This window comes from Aphis gossypii, chromosome 3 (genome assembly GCF_020184175.1).
Source record: "Aphis gossypii isolate Hap1 chromosome 3, ASM2018417v2, whole genome shotgun sequence".
Taxonomy (NCBI): domain Eukaryota; kingdom Metazoa; phylum Arthropoda; class Insecta; order Hemiptera; family Aphididae; genus Aphis; species Aphis gossypii.
Window position 1 is genome coordinate 19,229,531 of NC_065532.1, and position 24,166 is coordinate 19,253,696.

The 24,166-nt window shown below is 25.4% G+C and overlaps 3 protein-coding genes across 5 annotated transcripts; 1 reads left to right on the forward strand and 2 right to left on the reverse strand.

Annotated features, from left to right (window-relative positions):
- Positions 1-877: 877 nt before the first annotated feature.
- LOC114119359 (sphingosine-1-phosphate phosphatase 2-like) lies at positions 878-7,556 on the reverse strand. The gene is made up of 6 exons (XM_027980882.2): positions 6,669-7,556; positions 6,434-6,597; positions 6,261-6,350; positions 3,387-3,559; positions 2,222-2,364; positions 878-1,722 (listed from the first exon to the last, which is right to left on the reverse strand). Exons 1-6 carry the CDS (start codon positions 7,006-7,008, stop codon positions 1,451-1,453), a joined length of 1,182 nt encoding a protein of 393 aa, XP_027836683.2. The 5' UTR covers positions 7,009-7,556; the 3' UTR covers positions 878-1,450.
- A 2,183-nt stretch (positions 7,557-9,739) lies between these two features.
- On the forward strand, positions 9,740-11,612 carry LOC114119350 (DNA polymerase epsilon subunit 3). Its single transcript, XM_027980871.2, has 2 exons — positions 9,740-10,298; positions 11,412-11,612. The coding sequence occupies exons 1-2, from the start codon at positions 10,028-10,030 to the stop codon at positions 11,519-11,521; spliced, it is 381 nt and encodes a 126-aa protein (XP_027836672.1). The 5' UTR covers positions 9,740-10,027; the 3' UTR covers positions 11,522-11,612.
- Positions 11,613-11,787: 175 nt separating this feature from the next.
- Positions 11,788-21,152, reverse strand: LOC114119349 (E3 ubiquitin-protein ligase LRSAM1-like). 3 transcript variants are annotated; one of them, XM_027980870.2, is made up of 11 exons: positions 20,905-21,152; positions 17,219-17,310; positions 17,125-17,154; positions 16,957-17,055; positions 16,511-16,619; positions 16,128-16,263; positions 15,283-15,529; positions 15,088-15,204; positions 14,221-14,412; positions 14,013-14,159; positions 11,788-11,949 (listed from the first exon to the last, which is right to left on the reverse strand). In XM_027980870.2, the coding sequence occupies exons 2-11, from the start codon at positions 17,243-17,245 to the stop codon at positions 11,824-11,826; spliced, it is 1,230 nt and encodes a 409-aa protein (XP_027836671.1). In that variant the 5' UTR covers positions 17,246-17,310; positions 20,905-21,152; the 3' UTR covers positions 11,788-11,823. The 3 variants fall into 3 exon arrangements, with proteins under 3 accessions (XP_027836671.1, XP_050058850.1, XP_027836670.1); XM_050202893.1 differs by lacking the exon at positions 20,905-21,152 and adding an exon at positions 20,880-20,898; XM_027980869.2 differs by lacking the exon at positions 20,905-21,152 and adding an exon at positions 18,508-18,892.
- Positions 21,153-24,166: the final 3,014 nt, after the last annotated feature.

The following is a 24,166-nucleotide window of genomic DNA, read 5'->3' on the forward strand; positions in this document are numbered from 1 at the left end:
AGTAGTTATATTTTAATAATACGTAGGTACTTATGCAAATCCAGTTTTTGACCAATGAAGATTTTTTTAAATTTTTTTTCTACCCCCAAAATCTTTTAAAAAATAAATTACTTTTAGAATTTAATTTTAAATGTAAAAATAAACATTCTAATTTGAAAAATTCTCATACGAACTGAGACAAAAAAATAAAGGGAATTGAATTTGATTATTTTAAAATGTAAATTGTAAAACAATGTGTTAATTAATTATTATGTTAAATGACAACAAATAACTTCCACCACTGTTTATCTTTGTAGTGTTCTCATACAAATCGATGTGTCACACCACTATTTTTTATTCAGCGATTCGAGTGTGAAAAACGCGCGATAAGCGCAAACGATGTGACGTCTCAATTCGCATAAGAATTTTGAAAAAAAATACAAGTAGTGTTTATTTTATATTTATTTATTTTTGGCCGGTTAATACACAGATAAAAAAGAAAAAATAATAATAAATACCCGTAAAGTAAATACTATCATAACACTAGGTTTTTTTCTTTTTAGTACCTACCTAGTGTAATTTATGGAACATTTTCATCAAATTTTTCCATTCCTATAAAATGTTGGAAAAATTTAGTGTATAAAAATAAAAATTTTAAAGTTCTTAGATAAATTCTATACAAAACAAATTTTAGGTATGCGTGGAAAGCAATGTTTTGAGACATTTGTAAAAAAATAAATTTTTATTTAAATTTGAGCTCTAGTGATTAAAAAATATAAATCAAAGTATTACCTTAAACTTAGGACTTACAGTTTTATCATTAACCATAAGTCTATGCAGTGTAGATTCTAGTCAGTAATTAATAATGAATGTTTTGATTAATATATTAACAATCAAATAATAAAGGAGCATTTTTTATGACATAATTAAAAATAATCTGACACACAATAATCATAAAGACATAAGAATATTTTGATTGATTTATAAAAGTATAAAAATATTACATCATATCATAAATAATAATATATTAGACAGCTTCATTAGTAATATTATGTTTTAATCAATGAAAGCGCTGCCTCAATAGAATATTTATAGGTTTCAAACAGTGTATTGTGATTTTTACTTTTCAGTGCACAGTCTCCTTAATTTATAGTATTATACACACAAAAAAAAAAATTGATATAAAATTATATTATTCAAATATAAATAATTTTAGTATTAATTTTACAATAATAACAATTAAATTAAAGTCGGAAATGTTATATAATAATGAACTCATAATATACTTAGATTGACTGTTAACAAATATTTTGTTCAAAATGAGATACAGTTAAAAAAAATATATACAATTATTGAACTTAAGAACTTAAGTATCATTAAAGCACATATATTAAAGCTTACATGTATGAATTTTACATAAATAAGGTGGTAACAGGCCATAATATTAAATTAAATTAACAATTTCATTTAACTACTTAGCTTCATGGTAAAATGACTCTCTTGGTAGAAACAACAATTTTTGCAAAAGTGGTATCAAAATAAAAATATTTAAAGATACCAAGTAAAATGTAAAATATTTGTAAGTAATATCTAACAAAGGAATATGCCTCTTCAATACATCATCAATTATTTTCATACCACTTTTTATTAAAATTTTATCAATAACACAAAGGAAGTACTTAATAATTAAGAATAACAAGACTATGCAACCATAGCCCAAACAACTTCTGATCACAATCACACCTAATAAATAAATAAAAAAATTATAAAATTACATATTTTAAATCTTTATTAATATATTCATCATCCTAACAAGAAATTAATTGTATATTTCTTAGTTAAAATTCCTTGGAAATAATAACTCAAAATATACATATTATTAATGTAATACAACTAATAACCAACAAGATCTCAAGTCTGATGATCGTATTAGGTATTTTTGTTGAACATTTTTTCTTAGAAAATAGATAAATATTATTAATAAAAAACACAAAACCATTAAAATACAAAAAAATATAAATATTGTTATGAAAAATTGGAAAAAAATTGATACATAAACAATTGGCTTAAAAAATTAGATATTATTTCTTTAAATTTTTCTTTAAAAATATTATTTATTTGTGTTATTTATGCAATGTTTTACAGTTTTTTTAAAATTTAAATTAGCAGTTCAAACAAAGAAAATACATAAAAAAAACTATATAAACATCTATTTTTTATTCTCAATAGTATAAGTACTTACCCAAATAATTAATTGAAGGCCAACTGACAGAATTATTTATTGGATTTATAACACGAATATCATCCTGTATACCTAATTTGACATTCAACCAACCTCCTGTCAATAAGCCCGCACAAGTTGCTAAAATTAGAGTTGTATCACCCCTGAAACAAAAACATACATTTACATTAAAAACAAAATAACATATACAAAGATTAAAAGAAAAATTGATATAAAAAAAATTTAAAAAACAATAATATCACTTAAATTATCATTAAAATTTATAAAAAATATTATTTATTTTTAATTATAACTTGTATATTACCTAGTTATTATTTATTTATATGTAATTGTATATTAATGTACGAAAACTTTTTGTTTAAAAGCTAATTAATTGAAACACAATAATATGTATGTAATATGTATAGTTATCACTTATTTATATGTCCAAGCCAGAGGCATGCCCAGGGAGGATAAGGATTAACCCCCCCCCCATCAAAGGATCAAGAAAATTATTAAATAGTATTTTATATTATAGTTATCACTTATCCTTCAATATTCATAATTCATAATAATTATTAGTTTATTACTTATTATTTATCAAGTCGCATTCATTGTCTATAGTTAATATCATAAACATACCTATTAATATTAACTTGATACGGTTAAAAACATTAACCATAATATTATCACCATTATTATATTTATAAACTATTTTTAGTATTTTTCCAACTAAACCTTTGAACCCCCCCCCCCCCCATCAATTTCAAAATCCTGGGCCCGCCACTGGTCTAAACTTAAAAGTAAAAAAAAAAACCAATACTGTGCTCTAGACAAATTATTTGTACCATAATAAAAATATGATACATATGATAATGATGTATCTTTGAACAAGACGAAAACAATTAAAACAATTATCAGTAAAGTGTTCTTACAAGAGTAATCTATTTTGGACACCAAAACACAATTTTATTTCAAAGTATTTTTTGTTTTATCATAAATAGTAGCCAAATACATAAAACAGAAAAAAGATACAATAAAATTTCAGATCACTCTTTATTAATAAGAAAAGTAATATGAATAAGCAAAATAAACTAGGTAAAAAAAACCATTGTAATATATAAGAAAATTCCTTGTCTTGTTAAGAACCTTAAAAACTAAATAATTTATTTTAAATATAATTTACTTGGTAGGTGTCCACTGATCACTAGTTGGGTAAATGAGTATTAAGCTCACAGTAACAACAATAAGTATCAATGGAGTCCAATTACTATACATAAGATAACGGTCTAATACATCAGCCAATGGTACAAATGGAATCAATAAAACAATAGCTAATAGCAGACCAGCAATCACATCCTAGAATAAAAATGGATAAAAATTTTAAAACATTTTAATATTTATACAAATGTATAGGTATTTTAATTTGTTTTATTATATTTTAATAGTTTTTCTTTAATGAGCAGTGAATAATATTATTTACAATTATGCTATTAGTAAATTTTTTTGGTATTTATGTTATTATAAATTACTTGCAGTGTTTGAGAATTAACTAGACTATCACTGTTTTTACATATTTTTCAACTTGAAAATATTATAAAAATAAATAAATAATATATTTTTATATCAACCAAATGAAGACACAAAATAAACATTATATTGAGAGAATAAATACATATAAAAATCATGAATAAAATTATATGTTATCAATATATTTTATTATATTATTTGGTTCATAATAATAATTGTTTATTGTAAGGAAAAAATGTTTTGATTTTTCATAATAAAAATTTTCCAAATTAATAGGATTATGGTAAAACATACATTCTGAATAATAATATACCTATACTTTGTCCAGCGAAAGAACATACCGCCATCCGACAAAAATTGGTTCTTCTGCGCATCCCCATGCAACACCCTTCTATAGAAGAACCAGATTATATGTTGACCCTGTGCCAATATATAGTATTATTGATTTATATTTTATTTTTATTTTCAGGTATATTTACACCTCTAACTTATACCTATATGAGAGCATTGAAAAATATTTTAATCAATGACATGAGTAACCTTAAACGACAGACTTTTGCACTCTAACCAATACTAATTAGTAATTAATAAGTAACATACAAATGGACAAAAAACTGTTTATAAAAAAAAAAAAAAAAATAGTAAAAATTAAGATTATTTTAATAATGATCAATTAATTTATTTATTTTAATTTATTTAGGTATATAATAAGTTAATAATTTGTAATAATTCTGTAGTTTTATAATATAACTAAATTAATGTACAAGTTAATGTTTGCAACAAAATTAGTTTTCAAAAAGTAGTAGCTATTATTTCAATATATTTTTAATATATAATGGGTGATTCTTTTATTAAACAACACTCATTATTTCAAAATCTAATTATATTTTTTAAAATCATTTTCCAGTGAAATAAAACAGTAATTTTTAGTAATAATTTTTTTAGTTTATTACTTTATTGAATGACATTGTACATTCATAACTTCATATTCTGAAGCAGAATTTTTTTCAGAGTATTTAAATACATACAAATTTTAATTCAGATGAGATTTTAAGAGTTATAAATATTTATTTATTAAAAGCTTACGTGAGGAGAGTAGTAGACCATTATTTTATGGATTATTCCCATATAACTCCACCTGCTAACCATAACTTTACAGTTTAAATAGTACCATTACTATTTATATCGTAAATTTCTTATATAACCATTCTCTATATAAATTTTTAAGTGTTAAAATACCCTGAAAAATATTGTTTCAAAAATTTTATTTAAAATGTTATACTGTCATTCAAAAAAGTAAAAAACTTAAAAAGATATATATATATTTTAAATGTTTTATTTCGATAAGAAATTTTGTAAAAAAAACTATTCAAAAATATGATAAGATTATGAACCAATTAGTGTTGTTTTGTTTTATAAATAAAAGTATCACTTTATATATTATATATATTTATATTAGTCATTTAGATTTAAAATAATTTGGTTAGGTATAATAAGAAACATTTAATTTATAATTAATGATTAATAAAAGTAAATGTATTTTTTGTTTAAAAATAACTGTTTTAATATTCATATTATTCTACTCTAAAAATCTCGTAAAAATATGTGTGTATGGATATTATAATAGTTTTGACGTCATGTTAATAGTGACATTCATTATAAAAAATGTATTTCTTGGGGATTTATTAATCAATATGAATGTGAATGCCATATCAGTGGAGGTTAATTTAAAATAAAATTCTAATTATTGACACATAATAAATTGAGCAATAATAAAATCTAGTTGTTTTCAAACAGAATTCGTTCTGGAGAAAAAATTTAAATATTAATTAATTTCCAACTTCTATTGAATGTACTTACTTTTTAAAGTTATTTCAAACATTAAAGATAAAAACATAGATAGCTGTTAATAAATGCCATATTATTATAAAACTATTTTATCTTTAAAAATATATACTTAACAAATTCCAAACACATCACAATGTTAAATTATTCTAGGTAACTTAAGTATGTTTATAACAAAGAAACACGTACTATAGCATTAAAACGGTTTTGAATCCACCTACAAGTATTTTTATTTTTAATAATAATTGAATGAGTTAAATTATCAATAAGGAAATGAATATCTGTAGGTAAATGTCAAGCGATTTTGATGCAATCATATAAACATATTACATAATAACTAATAAAATAACTAATAAGACAAGGCTAATATATTCTCCATTTTAATTACACTAACCAAATTCATTAAAAAATCACAGAGAATCTTTATAATATATACAATAAATACTAATTTGAATAATAAAATTACGAGATTTCCCCACTATTATTTTTAAGAAAATAAAAAACAATCAACATTGATTGTTTAGTATTAACACCAAACTAGACCTAACTATTACAAGGAACCTTGATAACCATTGAATCAATTCTTTTGTGATTTAAACAATAATTGTTTATTTAATGTTAAGATTAGATAATATAGGAATGTATTATTTTTTTAATATAAAACAATTTTAAATAAATAACTTACCAAAACTGAGTGCATGCCCAAATATAAACGACTAAGCGAAATTAACATGCACCATAGAAATACTATTAAGATACCAATGTTGTTGTCGATCTAAAAAAGTTTTTCAAATAAAAATTAATGAAACCAACAAAATGTAACTAGGTAGTTTGAATATTTTTTTTTTAATTAAGTACTTGATATCGATTTGAAATGTAATAAAAAACAGAAAATGGTAACGCAATACTAATCATAGCATGAGTCGAAGGCATTCCATATTCAATTGACCATTTTGTTTGCAGTCTAATGACGGGAGGACATTGCGGTCTCGGCCACTGTACTATGTCTTTAATGGACTGGCCTGAACAGAAGTTAACATGAAAATAATGTTGTTAGAAATCTCATTTAAACATTAACAACAATCATTATTACCAATGTACATAACGACCGCCCAGACGAGCACCATTTTCCTAGCAACCGCCGAGTCTATGTTCCATATCAAGAACGGTATTATGACAGCATAACCAATTTCGTCACCAAGGTACGTGCCAAACAAAAACAAGTAATACCAAAACTTGTTAGTGACATGATCGATTTCGTTTAACTTGCGCACTGTATTTCCGTTGCTGGTCTTGGATTCGCCATTGTCCAGTGACGGAATGGTAGCACCATTGTCCGACGAGTCGTACCGCATCACTCCAAAGGACCTTTGAAAACGGGCGACCAGTTCCGGGTCTTTTAGGTAATCTATGCAATCCTTGAAAGCGTCCATGACTGAGCCACCAGTTTCCACACGAGGTCGTCAAATTTTCTTCGGGCTTCCCGCGAGTATACAATGTAAGTAGATCGGCTGTAGGTAGGTACGAAAACGTTAACGGATAAAAAAAAAAAAAAAACTAAACAAATCCGAGCTAAGCAGTCGGGCGACAATAACGGACGAATTATCGCAGGTTCAAAGGCGAATAAGAATAGAGTGAACAATAATCAAGCGACAAACTCTACGACACTTCCGACATCGCACACGCGACAGCGGACGAACGCAAACTGAAGGTGTACATGCACTATATAGCAACGGCCATTCGAATAATTTATGTAAATCACATTCTTGGATTAAAAAAATTAAATATTATATTCATTGGACGCGACGGTTTTCGACGCCGATTCCACGAACGGCATACTGAACAGTAAACACGGCCGAGTGACACCGAAATTATGAAGTAATAAAAACTCGACCTACCTACCTATTCGTTTTTTTTTTTTCAAACCACTCGATGATGGTAATTCACACGACGATGGATGGGCGGCGGACGGGACGGGCCGGGACCGGACGGCATCGGTTTATTGTTGATAAGTGATAACAGTGATATCATCACAAAACGAATTATTATGTCATAGATTGTAGCTAAATATAGCATGGACCTTTAAACCATAGATTAAACATGATGTTGAAATGTTTAAATTGTTTAAATTGTTTAAATTTATCTAGGTACTATATGTAAACTAGATACAAGAAACAGATACAGTTCGAGCCTAGATTAAAGTATTAAACATAATATTGTCTAATATTTATGGTTCAAATAAGTCGATAGGTCTTTCTTTTTCCAGCAAGTCAATAGGTCATCTGTATTACAGGCCTATCGATTATAGAATGCAAAAACGTTAATCGTAATTTTATGGTTGTACTAATTATCGACAAAGGCGGACAAGGTTACTAAAAATAATTAACTTAAATCGAGTTAAGTGAATACAAGATGTTTAAATTGTATGATTAACAAATAATAAATTTAACTCGCAGAGTCTAAAGTTAATATAAAAAAATATTTTAGTTTAGTTTAAAGCAGTCAATATTTTTAAATATTTTTTACGTTTTTTTGGATAAGTGTAGTTAAGTTGTATCTTTGGATTCCTTTATAATATTATTTTATTGAAAAAATCTATTTTATTTTTATTTTTAAAGTATAAGATTATTTTTTATTTAAAATCACATTATACATTATAATATCGATTAATCTAATACCACTTGCGTTGCAAGCGCTTGCAGCTTGCCAAAAAATGTACAAATTCGCGAATCGCGATGGCCGATGCATAAACGTTAAAATATATTATTTGTAAACCTCAATGCGTACAATTTAATAGGTATGAATCATAACAATATGTATTAACGTTATTTATATAAATGAGTAGTATAGATATTTTTTATATGCTGTATGCATGACAAAAATTATATCCAAAAAAACTTTCCAATTTTTTTATAATTTATTTGAATATAAATGAACACAAATAAATATTAATTACTTTTCAACCTCATGCACGTACCAAACACACTTAAAATTTATGTGTTTACACCTTAGATCATATACATATATCATATATCATAGTATATGATCTAAGGTTTACACTAACACTATGACTATACACTATACAGTGTACCTACTATATGTAAATTATGATGAAAAAAAAAGTGGTTTGACGATATTTTTACATAAGTAGCCCAGGCTGCTGAAAAAATATGAAATTTTCAAAAAAAAATTATAATTATACATCTTGTATACATAATACGATATGCAAACATACATAATAATAAATGTAATTTGAATAATTTAACTTTTTAAATTAATTTTAGATTATTTTTATCAATACTTATAGGTTATAGCGCTATTCTGTGAAAAAAAAATGAAATGCCTAATAAAATTAATTTTAGTTTTGTACTAATTAGTAAAATTATAATTAGGTAATAATGAAATCGTTGTCTTTGATATTATGTTAGGTTATACGGGATACGACTCGGCTAGTCGGCTGTGTACCTACCGTGTGCTGAGTGTTCAATTTTAAATGTAACAGGAAATATTTTTAACGCACGGCCTTGAATTTGATTCGGTTTTTTTTTTTGCCGTATATAGGCCAATAAGTACACTGTTTTTGATAAATTTCAATTATTTTTGTCCGTGCATGCACACTAAAATAAATGTCTTTTAATAGGAATCACTGTTTTTTCGAAAATGGAATTGGATTGTTTTATTTCTTATGAGGGACTTTGACCTTTACAGTTTTTTGTCGAAATTGATATTTTTAGGACGGTCGAAAGTTTCAAATTAAGTAATTCGTAATTATCGCATTTTTCACAGCAGTCAATCTTTTAAACACGCACATTATTATAAAACAATTTATTTAAATTATAATGATAATTATTTTTATAAATTCGATGCAATCACGAGTAAACCTCATAGTTATGATTAAAATCAATCGCTAAACAATTCTGGGGCTAAGTTTTCTCTCTTTGATGACCGAAAAAATGACCAAATGGATAAATATTACATACTGTACGTATTTATTTATAATAATATTTAAATTAAGCCACGAATGAAATATGTGGCGCTATCTTTGTGGTTAGATTGTTTTATAAATGCATACGAAGTTTCTTATCACTATTACTGTTATCATCACGTCAATAACTATTTACTCGTTCCCGCCTTAGTTTTAATTTTCGATGTTATCGCAATTCGTAAACAAAGCGTTTCAGTGCGCGACTATACCGCTCGCGGCTCACTGTTGCAGCCGTCCTTCGGTCCTTGTCAGTTGTCGGTTTTGTTTTTGTTGTTAAGTGTGTTCGACCGTTTAACAAATCTGCAAATCGTCCCCAACCGTCGGCCGTCACGTGGATTTGGTCTTGATCATTATTCATTAGTCTTGTCGACCAATTTCATTAAGCATAGCCCATTACGGTTTCGTTAAATGCTACGTGATCGGTCTATAGTTTCGTAACATAGGTATTGTCGTCATAGGTCATCGCAATGGCCGAACGTCTGGAAGATTTAAATCTACCGGTGACCGCGATCACCCGCATCGCCAAGGAAGTGTTACCGGCCAACATCATTGTGTCGAAAGAAGCCAAGACCGCTTTGGCCAGAGCGGCATCCGTATTTATATTGTACGTGAGCAATCAAGCTACCACGATCGCGACCAGCAGAAACAAGAAGACCATCAGTGCCCAAGATGTACTGGAAGCATTGTCTCAGGTCGATTTCGAGTGTCTGATCGAACCATTACAACAACTGTTGGAAGGTATGCCGATACACTACAATCATTACATTATACGATTTACCACCATTTGCTTGTGCTAGTAAGTGGATGGGTAAAAGTTTTGTCATTGGTGTTTAATAACCGTGACGGTGAAAAGTATTTTAAGTTGTCTATTAGGTGTACCTTTATGTTTAGGTTAATAAATTCCAACATATCTTTAAGAAAAATGTTAGGTCAAAGTATTAACTTAGCCCGTTTAGGTTAATCAATATAATATTAACACATTTTCCTGAAGTATGGTATTACTTCGGTGAAGTCTTATTTGAATTTTTAATAATATCAAATTATCTACAAATTTATGATTCTGAATTTAATTAATATTGATAGTTTTTACTGTAAGAGATTAGATTACCTACGTACCTAATATAATAAAATATTATTTAATTTTTTATTTACCGTATGATTAGTTGTAATAACAAATATGGTGCTTTAAAATATATACATTTATTGTAATTGAAAAGTAAATTGAATTCACAGTTTTTACCATTCTCACAAAATTAAACAATTCTATTTGTTTAAATTTTCACTAATAATCAAGTTTAAAAAAAATATATATGATAATTGATCAATATTAGGTATTAATGCATTACTATCACAGAATTTTGTTACCTTTTCTAGAAAAAAAAATAATACTTATCTGTATACATATCTATTACTCCTATACTTCTCTAAAGCCTAAATTGCATTACTTACTCATTAGTTTTTGATTATCATCCGTTACTAGAATCATAGATTAAATAACACTTGAGTTACACTTCAGTGTAGTATACATATGCAATAATTTATTGCTCATTATTTTAATTTGGAATTGATTTACACTAGTGGTCCAAGGACAAGAGACGAGTAAATATATATTTTCAACCTCTTGTTGCTATATGCAATTAGTGAGTAATCCTAATTCAAATGAACGATGAATGATTGCATTTGTGTTACATATTTATTCAATGTTAGAACTATAATGTACATTTTGCAATGCTTTATGTCACTATACTAGACATATGGTATCTCATTAAAATCTATTAGAGTATTTAAATGGTTTTGTGCAAAATATTTGTTTTATGTGTTAAAATTGTTTTATTGTTTATTTTCCTGTAGACTTCAAGTCGACAAAACAACAAAAGAAAGATACCAAAAAGCCAACACCAAACAAAAACACAGACGATGCAGATGTGATTGATTTGGTTGATGATGATCTGGAATTATGATAACTATTAAGTTTTTTTGAACATTTATTATTTTTATAAAATAATGTAATTTCTAGTACAATAAAAAATAAAATAAATGTATTATAATGTATTAACATGTATTAACAATAATAGTATATGAAAATAAGTGTAAAAATATAATTTTATATAAGCTAAATTAGTCTTTAGGTATTATTAATGAATAAGTAATATGAACGCTAATAAAAGCTATTTCTGCTGTATAAATGCTATAACAATAATAAATAATCAATAGTTAATAACATCAATGCTAAGATAAAATCCAATAAATATATTAGTAATAGTCAGGTAATATTTTTAACATCAAATTTATGTAAGATTTCAGTTCTGCACATAGGACATAATGAAATTTGTTCTGAACACTTCCAACAGCAACATAAGTGTCCACAAGGAACAAACAAAACATCAAACTGAAAAAAAAAATAAAATATGAATTAATATAATCAAAATTAACTTAGAAAAAAATTTCAAAACATATATCTAAACTAAAAATTAAACAGTTATTCATTTTCTAAGCAATTATTTAAATGACTATTAATTATGTTATATAATATAGCTGACCCCGTGCACTTAGTTTCCCGTTAAAAATGCCAATTCTATAATATGATTCAAACTTTGTTTAATTTGTTCTTGAATATTCGGTTTAATGGTGTTCAAAACTTAGATATTTTCATTGATCATTTTGAATTTCAAAAAATTATGCAAGCACCACTTTTAAGTGCAAATTTTGTAAAATGCTTTCTTATTACACACTAAATTTAAGGTACAAATTTACTGTGTATATACTGTAAATTGCAAGCCTTGATCAAATTCTGCTCTACGTGTATCAGTCAATGAATTAGTCGGGTTATATTATAGCCATTAAGCTTGGCGTTGCCCGTGAGACTTATGATTAAACGAGCAGTACATTATCAGGTAGGCAATCCACGTGTAGTGGATTGTAGATCCTGCAAAATGTGCATGTAAGCTTATAATTTCTAACCCTTAAGTTACAAAGTTATATCATTTTTTATATTTTTACTACAGTGGATAAGATACAATAATGTGCCATCTCGTGGTTTTTATATAATTGGTGAAACAACTTAACTCATTTTATTTTATTTTTTAAAGATTTCAACCCTTTAAAATCAAAATTTTGAAAATCAGGGGAGGTGGTAACATTTAAGAAGGTATTAAGAACAGTTTTGTGAAAAAAAAATTGGAAAAAAGTTAAATAGCATTGTCACAAAATAGGTACTTAAAAAAAGCCTGTTCTTTTATATATATAAAGAGTTGAAACCATTTATAATGACACTGGTTGTAATAACCTTAGATTGAAAGTCCCTGCAAAACTCCTTTATTACATGTACTAATTTGTATCGATTGTTATGATGTCTATATAATAGCTATAATGATGTTATAACGGTTATTTTTGATTATATTGGAAAAATTTAGTCCAAAAACACATTTTGAAGAACTAGAAAGAAAATACCGAGGAAAATAGAGTGTAATTTTTATACAAAGTTCAATTTAAAATAACAGATTTTTTAACAACATTTTATAAATTATTTAATTCTAAAATAATAATTTAATTAATTCATTTAAATATTTTTATCATTACTTTTTTTCTATATGTATTGAAGTTACAATTTTTTTTTTTCATTATTTTGGTTATTATGACCTATTTTCCTTGGTTCCTTGAACGTCATTATAAACGATTTCTACTGTATATTATTTATTTATTAAGTTTAATACTGAAATACACATACAATGTATGTATTGTTAATGAAAAGTTGTAATGAATATTATGTTTCTATAATTAATATCAAGCAAGTTACCTTTATTTATTATTTTATTAAAATTCATGTTTAGTGAGTTCAATATAAAATACCAATTCATTTTTAAAGTGTATTTAATTCCAAGTTTTAAATTACTAAGTAAATATTGAATATTTAATTATTACAAGGAAATTTAAAAATTAAGTATATAAATGAGCTATTAATTTGATATTAGGGTTAACAATTGCTTATACAATTTAATTATTATGCATTAAAATATAGGAGTTATTTAAAAATCTATAATAAAAAAAAATGTTTAATGTTTAAAAGTATAAGTTCTTCAAACAGTAAACTTTTATAATTTTGCATATATATATATATATAAATATATTTTTGTGGCTATTTAAAAATGAAATTGTTTAAAAATGTATTAAATAAAGTCTTATATTTGAAATTTTAGGTGGCGCAATAAAATAAATAATTTATTGACTTTGTATGTCATATTTTTATTTTTATGTGTGCACATTATATTAGTTATAATATTCAATTATTATAATATAAATTTATTAATGATCTTACATTACCTCAAAAGTTATAGTACATATTTTATACTGTTATTACCAATAAATAATAATTTACCCCATTATTTATAATTTGTGAATGTTATTACTAGTAAACAACAACTGTGTTAGAATAATAATAGAATAAAATATTACTTTTGTTTCCATGCAGACAACACATTCAATTTCCTCTATAAATGGAGCTGATGGAGGAAATTCATTTTCGGTTGGAGCAGATGGCATAGGAAAATAATTTAAAGTATTAATTAATATTTCTTGATCATCACAACTATTAACACCCATCTAATAAATAAACATACTTATAATAGATATTGAGAACATAAATAAATAATATCAATTATACTTTTGCTAGGTATTCTTTTGTCAAAGGCAATTTCAGATCATTTTCCAAAATAAATAACAGAAGATGACCACCACCAGCTGTACACACCCTATGTAGTAATGTTGGGTTAATAGTGCTTTTGGAAAATGTTAACTCAGACGGCATGTCATTAACCAGTTTTGAATACTGTGATAACCACTTTGTAGTAGTTTCCTTTAAAAAAGACAAAAGTAATAAATATAATTTTTTAATCTTTATCAAAAACAAAATTTAATTTAGTTGTTTTGAAATCTATATATACATTATACTTATACAATAACTTAAAAATTGTTTAGATAGATATAACTAATAAAAAAAAATTATATGAAATGAAGTCAATTAAAGGATTTTATTACAATAAATATTTTAATTTAAAACTATTACAAATTACAATTTTTTTTTTCATTTTACATTTAAAATTCTAAGAATTGTATGTTAAGATCTTATCAGAATAATTTTTAAGTACCTAATTAAAGAAATTCAAACCTTTTTTAGTGATTTACTTTATCAATTGAAAGTATTAGCTGGTTGATAAAAATATAATACATAGTAACATATTATATTCTGTATGGTATTAAAATCTATTACTTATGTATAATATATATAATTGTTAGCATATGTACATTTAACTAGATTAAGCTAATAATTGACTTTTTATATAATACTTTATTTTCCAAATGTATAATAGTAATACATTCCTATTGGCTATCTCGTTCAAAGTTAAGAAAGCTGTCAGCTATGTGCTGAATAACATGTATTAACAGGTTATCTGTGTAATATGTCTAATTAATTATTTAAATATTAAACTAATAATATTATGAATTTTTAAATTATTTTAATCTTACTTACAAGTTCAACATTTTGAGCTTCTAATTCTTGAATTAGATATTTTTGGCTTTGCTTTTTTTTATCAATAAAATCCACAAGTAATTTTGTAATTGTAATTCTTTCATCGCATAAATTATTCTGTTATAAAACAATTGATTCATGAAGAAAACAACTATTTTTAAAGGAGATATTATATAAATTAATTGTTGATCTCACTATTTGCTTATTGAGCTGAGAGTTTTGTTTTTGTAATTCAACAGTAGTTAAATATTTGAGCTGATTATACATGAACTTCAAATGTTCTTTTAGAACTTGACGGTAACAATTGTTTGTATTGAGAAGATTAGTTAATTTTTCCATTTTAGAACAATCGTCATGTGACAATTTATTTACAAGTAAACAGCGTTGCACATTTACTTTATCAATTATTTGTTCAACTTTTAATGTAAATTCATTATCAGTTCTGTAAAATAAAAAATATTTTAATAAGTAATTACCATAAACACATAAATAAAATTAAACCATAAATTAGAACTTAGTTTAGTCACCACTAATGTTTAAATAAATATACTGATAATTCTAATAAACAGAAAATAATATTGAATACTATATATATACTATTTACCAGCATTTCTCAAAGTATGGGTCGCCAGTTAATTTTTGGGGGGTGCGACCCACTAATGGATCGTCAGTTAATTTTTAGTGGGTCGCGAAATTTTTTTTGAATAATATAGATTCCAAAAAATTAATATTAAATATATTATTATACCTATTATTAATTAATATACTTATATTATTGTAGAAATTAAGTATCAAAAATTACGTGGGTAATAAATACAATTTGTACTAAATACCTAATAAAAATTTACACATATTTATATAATACAAATTTTGTTTTTTACTACTTTTTGAAAAGTAAGATTTTTCGGCGAAAATTTGGGTCGCGGTACTAAAATGATTGAGAACCATTGCTATATACTTTATATACTATTATATGCGAATAACAATGCTAATAATCATGCTCATAACTGCTTAAATTAATTATTATTGAAAATACTTACACTCTTAATTTTAATTTATCATCATGACTGATATGTTTAATTGTATCACATTTACTATACTTTTCATAGTAATTCATTTGAAACGAACGGTTTAAGTTAAGAGTATCGTTTATTAATTCTTTTGATGCTTTCTCAACTGAAAAACATAATTAATAAATAAAGAATTGTATAAAATTATCTTAAATGGCACATTTAACTATAAATCATCCTGTGATAATTATTATACTTTATATTTCTTATTCACCATTTATCTGCCAATATAAATTTAAATGTTAATTTAATAATAATATTTTTCTTTGAAAAACAACCCTAAATTATTTCTCAAGGCAAAAAGACAACTCAGGTAAATAATTTGGTTAATTAACCACTAGTTGAAATAGTACCATCTTTTAAATGATCCAAAAATTGTTTTTGTTTTAGCAGATTATCCTTTTGAATTGAAGATACTAATTGATTGGTAGATTCTTCATCAGTTAATAAAAATTGAATCATCTACATATAAAAATAAATCAATAAATATTGTATTATATAATTTTTGACATCTTATTTTTAAGGAGCAGAAGACAAAGAGAATAAAAGAAAATTATAAAACACTAACATTTATATTTCTTAATTTATGATATACTATACTATACTATATAGGTACTTAGCATAAAAAATAAATTATTATTTATTACATTAGCTTACAGAAAAATAGGTGCCATAAAAATATTTATTATTTATTACTTAATTTATAATTACGCTTTCAATAATGTATCTACAATAATTTTTCTAAAACAGATAAACTAAAATATTTATTTAAATAGTTATTTAGGACTATTTTTATTACCTTATCATTATTGCTATTTTTCTGGTGAAGACGAATTTTATTTTCTTCCAATTTTTTAATATTTTTTTCTTCATTGAGAAGAATTTGTTTTCTCAAATACTGTTAACGATTATAAATTTTAAAACGAATACAATTCAACTAATAAAATACAAATAAATTGTAACAAACCTTTTGTTTTTCTAATTTTTCTAATTTTTCCTATAAAAAAAATAAACATTTAAAATTTAATTGTTTAATCATTTTGTATGAACAGTGAATTTACCTGTAACACTAAGTCTTGATCAACCATTCTTGATAATATATTATTTGATTTTTTATTCGGTTTTTCTGCAGAGCTATTATTATTCTTAGAAACTGTCAACAAAATGAATATTTATATAATATACCAATAGATACAGTTTACTACTTGAATAGATATTTATTTTGTAAACTTGTTTTTTTGTAATTAAATTGTTATAAACTAACACATTAATAATGATTAATGACACTAAAATATATATATATCAATAAAATATCAATAATTTTTTTTTAAAACTAATACATTAGTCATACACGTATAACTATTTCATTTTAAATATCTTTAAGACTATATGATGTTGATTAATACTAATTAGTAGTATTATTACTTAAAAAAATATGTATAATATATAAATTCATACAACCTTAATTCATAGGTACCTACAGAAAATTCAACACAAATTTAGAAAAGTTATTTTTGGAACTTCATAATAGTTTTGTTAAAAACTTGATGATGTAAACATCAAACTCATAGGCGTGCGCACGGGTAGGGCTGATTGGTACTTAAGAAAATAATAAGGCGTAGAAAATTGATAACAAAATAAATCAAAATCATAGATATTTTAGATATTTACATAATTAAAGATATACTGGATACCCATCGAGATGTTAAAATTTTAAATCAATATTTATGAATTGTACAACATATTGCATGAAATAATAAAAAATGATTGTTTACATTTTCTAGTCACCAATAAATGGGTCACTTCGAAATTTGTATTGTAAATTTCTATAATTTTATTTATTATAATTTTTTTTTGGTCACCATGACAAGGGGTAGGTAGGGGAATTATCAGATTAAATTTAATCATACCTGACTCAAAATTCTGCGCACGCCTATGATCAAACTAGTATTCTACTACCTTGTATTTAGCATGGTATTAATCTTAATCATTTAATTTCCTGTATAGAAATATTATTTTATAGATTGATTGCATTGATATACAAAACTTTTAATATTAAGACCTCAAATTGTATACAAAGCCATAAATATTATAACTGAAAAAGAACTGGAGTAATATTTAAATAGGTGTAATCTATATAGTGTTGGTTGGACCCCCTCGAAGTGCATAAAATCATTGAGTTAGTCCACAGTATGAATAAGAAAATAAGCTCAGGCTCTCTGACTTTGGGTAGTCAGATAAGCAATACAGCATACTTGTGGCAGATTTTGTTTTATATAATTTACACAACGACCGACATAAGTGAAATTTTTTGTTTTAACATGATTATAATTTATAATACTATACTCACATAAGGAAAAAAAACTCATATTGTCGAAAAGATGATATTCATTTCTGTGACAATCTGACGGACGTTCGATAGTCGGACAAAGTATTAAACATGCGACATTATAAAACGAGTGGAAAAGTTACAATCGGGAAAAAACAAAAATATACAGTGTTTGGTGTACATAGATACGTCTTATACGGTAAACTCTTCGTTTGAACTAGCAAGTTGAAAACTTGAAACGTGCGAAAGTGTAATTGCGATAGCAACTATCGGGATTCGGGAATGGTGACGGCCACAACAGCTGATGTTAAAATAAATAAGATAAGAGGAACGAACGTCGTCGGTTATATTGTTCTGTATAATTGTGTAGGGTGTAGTATTAATTTATTGTTGTTGTTGTTGTTGTTGTTTACTATAATTTAATATTATCACTAGACACCACAACTATAGATACAGGTAAGGCTGAGATAATATTTATGCTGTAATAAAAATTGTTATATTATTATTCTCAAAGTATGAAGTAAAAACATAAAATATTTAACGTTGATTTTTAAAATTTTTAATAATTTAAAAAAAAAAAAAGTGGGTACCTACCTACTGACTATAAATAAACAAACTAAAGCAAGTAGCCACTAGAGTAGGTAATTAAATACCTAGGTAGGTAGCTTAGATCATGAATTGTGTACAATAACAATGGATAGAAGTATAGAACTATTGTACAGGCATTGTTTAAATATTTTAACTTAGAGGCCAATAAAATTAAGTGGACTTGACATAATTACGCATGCGCGTAATTTATATTACGTTGTTGATATATAAGAGCTGTCAGAGCTGTGACTGTAGTCTGTAATAGGTACCGATGCAAAATATATTATGTTTTAATTTGAAATCTTGAAATTTTGTTTTACGTTAACATTGCAAATTAAAATTCCTTAATTTAATAAATTATTGTTAGGTAATTTAATTTTAATAATGTTTTTTACAGATATAATAAGCCATTTGAGGTGCACAAACGCACATTTTTAAGAGCTATATTTCGTGATTTTTTAGCTTAATTTCGAAACTTAAATACTCTAAATAGTAATAAATATAGTGAATAACTAATCAAAAACTCCGGAAAACGTATTATGGTAATACAGCGTCTGTCAGATACCTATAGACCAATACCATATTACACATGACAAATATGCGAAGAGTATACGAACGTAGTGGATGTGCAATTAAAATTATTAATCTGACCGCAAGAGACTAGTGACTAATGTTGAATCATTTTTATCTAATTTATATTTGTATCCATTGAGCTCTATTGAAATATGATAGTTAGTTCAATGGTCTTATCATATTTATTACAGCGTTCTCCATTACGATTTGATTATATTCAATATGTTTGAGAATTATGGTGGCTTAACATGAGATGACCCTATAGACCTATAGGCGGCAAGATCTCCTTAAACACGGAAATTAAATGGCAAAAATCTGATGGTATAAAAGCTAAAATAATTGCAATAATAATAAAATTGTTAACTTAGAAATGATTTTTTTAAGCTTTCGCCGTTTGAAAAAAAAAAATCCTGATGTTTATTTTTTAATGTCATGATAAAAGTATAGTACTTTAAGTACCGTGTTCCCCTCCCTCCTTAACTTAAATGTACCTTATGAGGACCTCGCGGAGGCCATGACATAAATATACCTCTAATAATATTGTTTTGTCAACCTCGTAACAGTATGTTTTTATCCTCATAACATCGCCATAGTAATCGTTGTATATTCAATATACTTAATTATTAACATAGTTAAGTCGTAATACATCTAAATAATAATAAATAGTCACTGCGATTTATCCACGCCGTTTATAAAAACGTTTTTTAACGTTTACAATTACAACTAAAGCGTCAACCGAAATAATGTATAAAAAATAATTTTTACTAAGTTATTTAATACAATATGATAGAATACTAAATAGATCAAATGTGTGTATTACCCCATTTACTTCACAGATGGATGTTTCTATTTGCAGTGCACAGTGCACACCTTGTATTTCAGGAGTACGATATACATGTGTTATGTGTATTGAAATTATTAGTTAAAGTTAAACGAAGTTCAAGTCAAGTCAAACGTAATATTTTAATATTAATATATTAAGTATATATTTTTATTTATTATTTATTATACCTACTTATATAAAATGTATGAATTATTATACACGAATGTATATGGTTTGATTATATACTTATTACTTATATTATTTTATACTTAAATAATTAGAAGTTAGACTAGTTAGAGTGAAGATCGATCCAAGTAAGATGTTTATTATATTACATTCCTATTTTTTTTGATAAATATAATTCGCCAAATTATTTTAGTTGTATTATTATTTCTATCATAATTATTACTATATTAATCATTCAATCTTCATACCTGTTCGGCTGCTATCTATCGTCTATGTATAATAAGTAATAACATGTCTCGAGTGTTGAGTCACTGACTAACTCACTGATTCATCATCGTCTAGCGCCTAGTTGGAACCGCCAAAACTATGAGTATGAAATTTGATCATATGTTTTGTTTTATGCGGTTTATATACAAGTGCACTAAGAATTTTGCAAAATTTTCATTTTAAGGAGAGGCTCATATATGGATTTGTTGCAGACTTGAGAAAAAAGATTTTTTTTTGTTTGCGTTGGGTTACCATTGGTTACAAAAAATTGTTATTGGTAACAACAGCTGTCAAATGGCGATTGATGAAAACCGTGCCATAAAGATATTATAGATAGGTTGTTATTGTTATATAATGACAGTTTATATGATGATTAATGGTTAATATATTCAATATTATACAATTAATAAGATATTTATTAATTAGGTATTCATTTAAATATTGATGAATTTTTACTTTTTACGTAATCATCATTCATCATAACATTCATAACATAATAATATTACAAGTACTTACAACAAAATCCTAAGACCTAACAATTTTTTTGAAAAGTATGCATAAACAAATATTTCTAAGTAATTCAATCAATATTAATAATAAAAATACAATGTTCTAAAAGTAACTTATTCTACCAACTACCGGCCTGTAATATGATATTTTTAATACAAAAAATTTCAAACGGGTGAACCCCAGTCTTTATATAGTTGTCAACCGTGTGCTCCACTCCCGTGGATAGTTGTTTGCAAATTGTGGGGCTGTTTCTTTGTCTTATAGTCATGGGAGCCCATAGGTAACATTTTAGGGGGGGTCAAAATAAAAAAAAATTTTAAATGTATGATAATAAAGATACTATATAATAGGTAATATTATGCTAATATTTATTGAGTTACAAGTTCATAATATTTTTTGTCTAGGGGGGGACAAGTGCCCTATCTTGCCCTCCCCAATGGGCGCCCCTGCTTATAGTTATTTCGATAATAAAATGTTATAAAGTGTACAGCATATATACCTTATACATACGCAAAATAATAATAATTTAAGGTGTTTATAAATTATCATAAATAAACTTATCGATAATAAAAACAATTTTTTTCTCAGATTAATAATATCATTATTCTTCACCCTGGAAATATATTATAATATAATAATTATTATAACGTCGTTAAATGAATAACAATAATAATATGATTATTAAACAACACCATTGGGCATGGAATTGTATCAGTCAATTAACGCTCTACTGACTTACAATACTATTTTTCCATTGGTTATTATTATTATTGGATACGTTTTACCCTATCTTAACTACTCGAGTCTCAAGATTAAGTACGTCAGTATCAGTTAGAACGCAGTGATCTATACTTCAAACCTCACTGGACCGTTCAAAGCACCGAATCGTTGTCACATCTCATAATTTGTACGTCGACAATAATAATTGTTTCATCGACCATCGTCGACTTTATGTACACATTCTGAGATGAGTCGTGGGCGATTGCTTAACTATCGCTTTAAACAATTATTTTAATATACCAATTATAATTTTATATAATACACATACATACGTCGAAATTCAAATTTTACAAGAGAGACACAAAACTTATTTTGTGTAACTTATTATGTTCTCTTTTTAAAATAAATGAAATAAAGATACTTACATACATATTACATACTATTACTATAATAAAAGGTACACTTTACGTTTTGTATTATGGCCGCTTCGTTTTGTTAAACTACGCATCAGTGTAGTAAAATTACCTATGCATAGCGCCGGATACGGTAGATAGCCGAATAATACCATACACATAATATAATTATAAAAAAAGTTATTGGTCTTGTTTTTTAATTTGATTTTTTTTTTTTGTTCTAAATACATTCGTAAGTAGCTATAATTGCTATACGATATCTTATATCTAGATGTGCATTACATATATTATTTTATATTTATTTATCACAAGACTACAATGACATCAATAAGTAGTATATTATATAGGTACTCCAAAAAGGGTTCCATTTATTTACATAAAAACGTTAAAACAAATATATAATATATAATAATTATCAAATTGTTTTTTATTAATTTGTTATATTTGTCAATAACTATAAATTACATTTTAATTTAACAGAAAAAATTACATTTCCACAGTGCGAATTTAAATTTAGATAATGATTATACTATAATCTGACTTAATTTCTATCTTATTATGAGCAACATGCTGTAAATTTCCAAAAATATATCAATTCAATGATTTTATTTATTATAAAAAGCGCCATACTGAATTTCACAGTTATACCCATTTTTCTAACACTTCAACTTAGTTAATATTTTGATACACTTGTACATTCCGCCGTAAATATAATAACTCCGTACATTATAATACCGCTATAAATATAGCTATAATATATAGGCTACCAAAGTAAACGTATAATAATAAATATAAAATACACAAAAATAATAATATACAACTGCAGGTCGTGTAATATTAATAAGTTACTAAGTATAATGATATAACAAAATAAAATAAATCCCGAAAAAAAAACATTGCTTATATACCTATTGTTTGAAATGTTTAAATACTGAATAGTTTATTTAAAACATTGAAAATGTATACTTAAAAAACTATCTTTTCATAAAATAAAATAAAACATTTAATTAAGCATTAATTTAAATAATAAAAACAAAACAATATTACAATGGTTTTTTATTATTGACACCCTAACATGGACGTATGATTTGCGGGTCTTTGTGGTCTAAACACACCACTGTGATAATAATTAATAAGTTATAGGTACGGGCATAAAAATAACATAATCGTTTCACGTTTGGCAAGAAATCGTTTTTTATTCACGATTATCTAATTAGTGTTTTCATCTATATTTAAACTTCAGACGTTCATAAAAAACATTAGTGGATATACACTCATTTTTAAAAATAATTTGTTTTAATAATAATAACTTATGTAGAATCTTAGGTATCATTATTAAATATTTTGCGAATTTTCTGCAAAAACCATAAAACGATGAATTCACAGATCCAATTGATCAATATTCAAACTTTAAAGATTTATAAAAATATTGTGAATTTTTGAGGAATCTTGTTTAAAATTTTCAGATTGTTTGATGAGGTTAACGTTTTTTAACCATATTTATGAAAAAAATAACAAGTTTTAAATTTCAAATGTCTAAAAACAACTCAAAAAATATCATATTTTAAAAATTGTATGATGTATAAAAAATTACTTATAT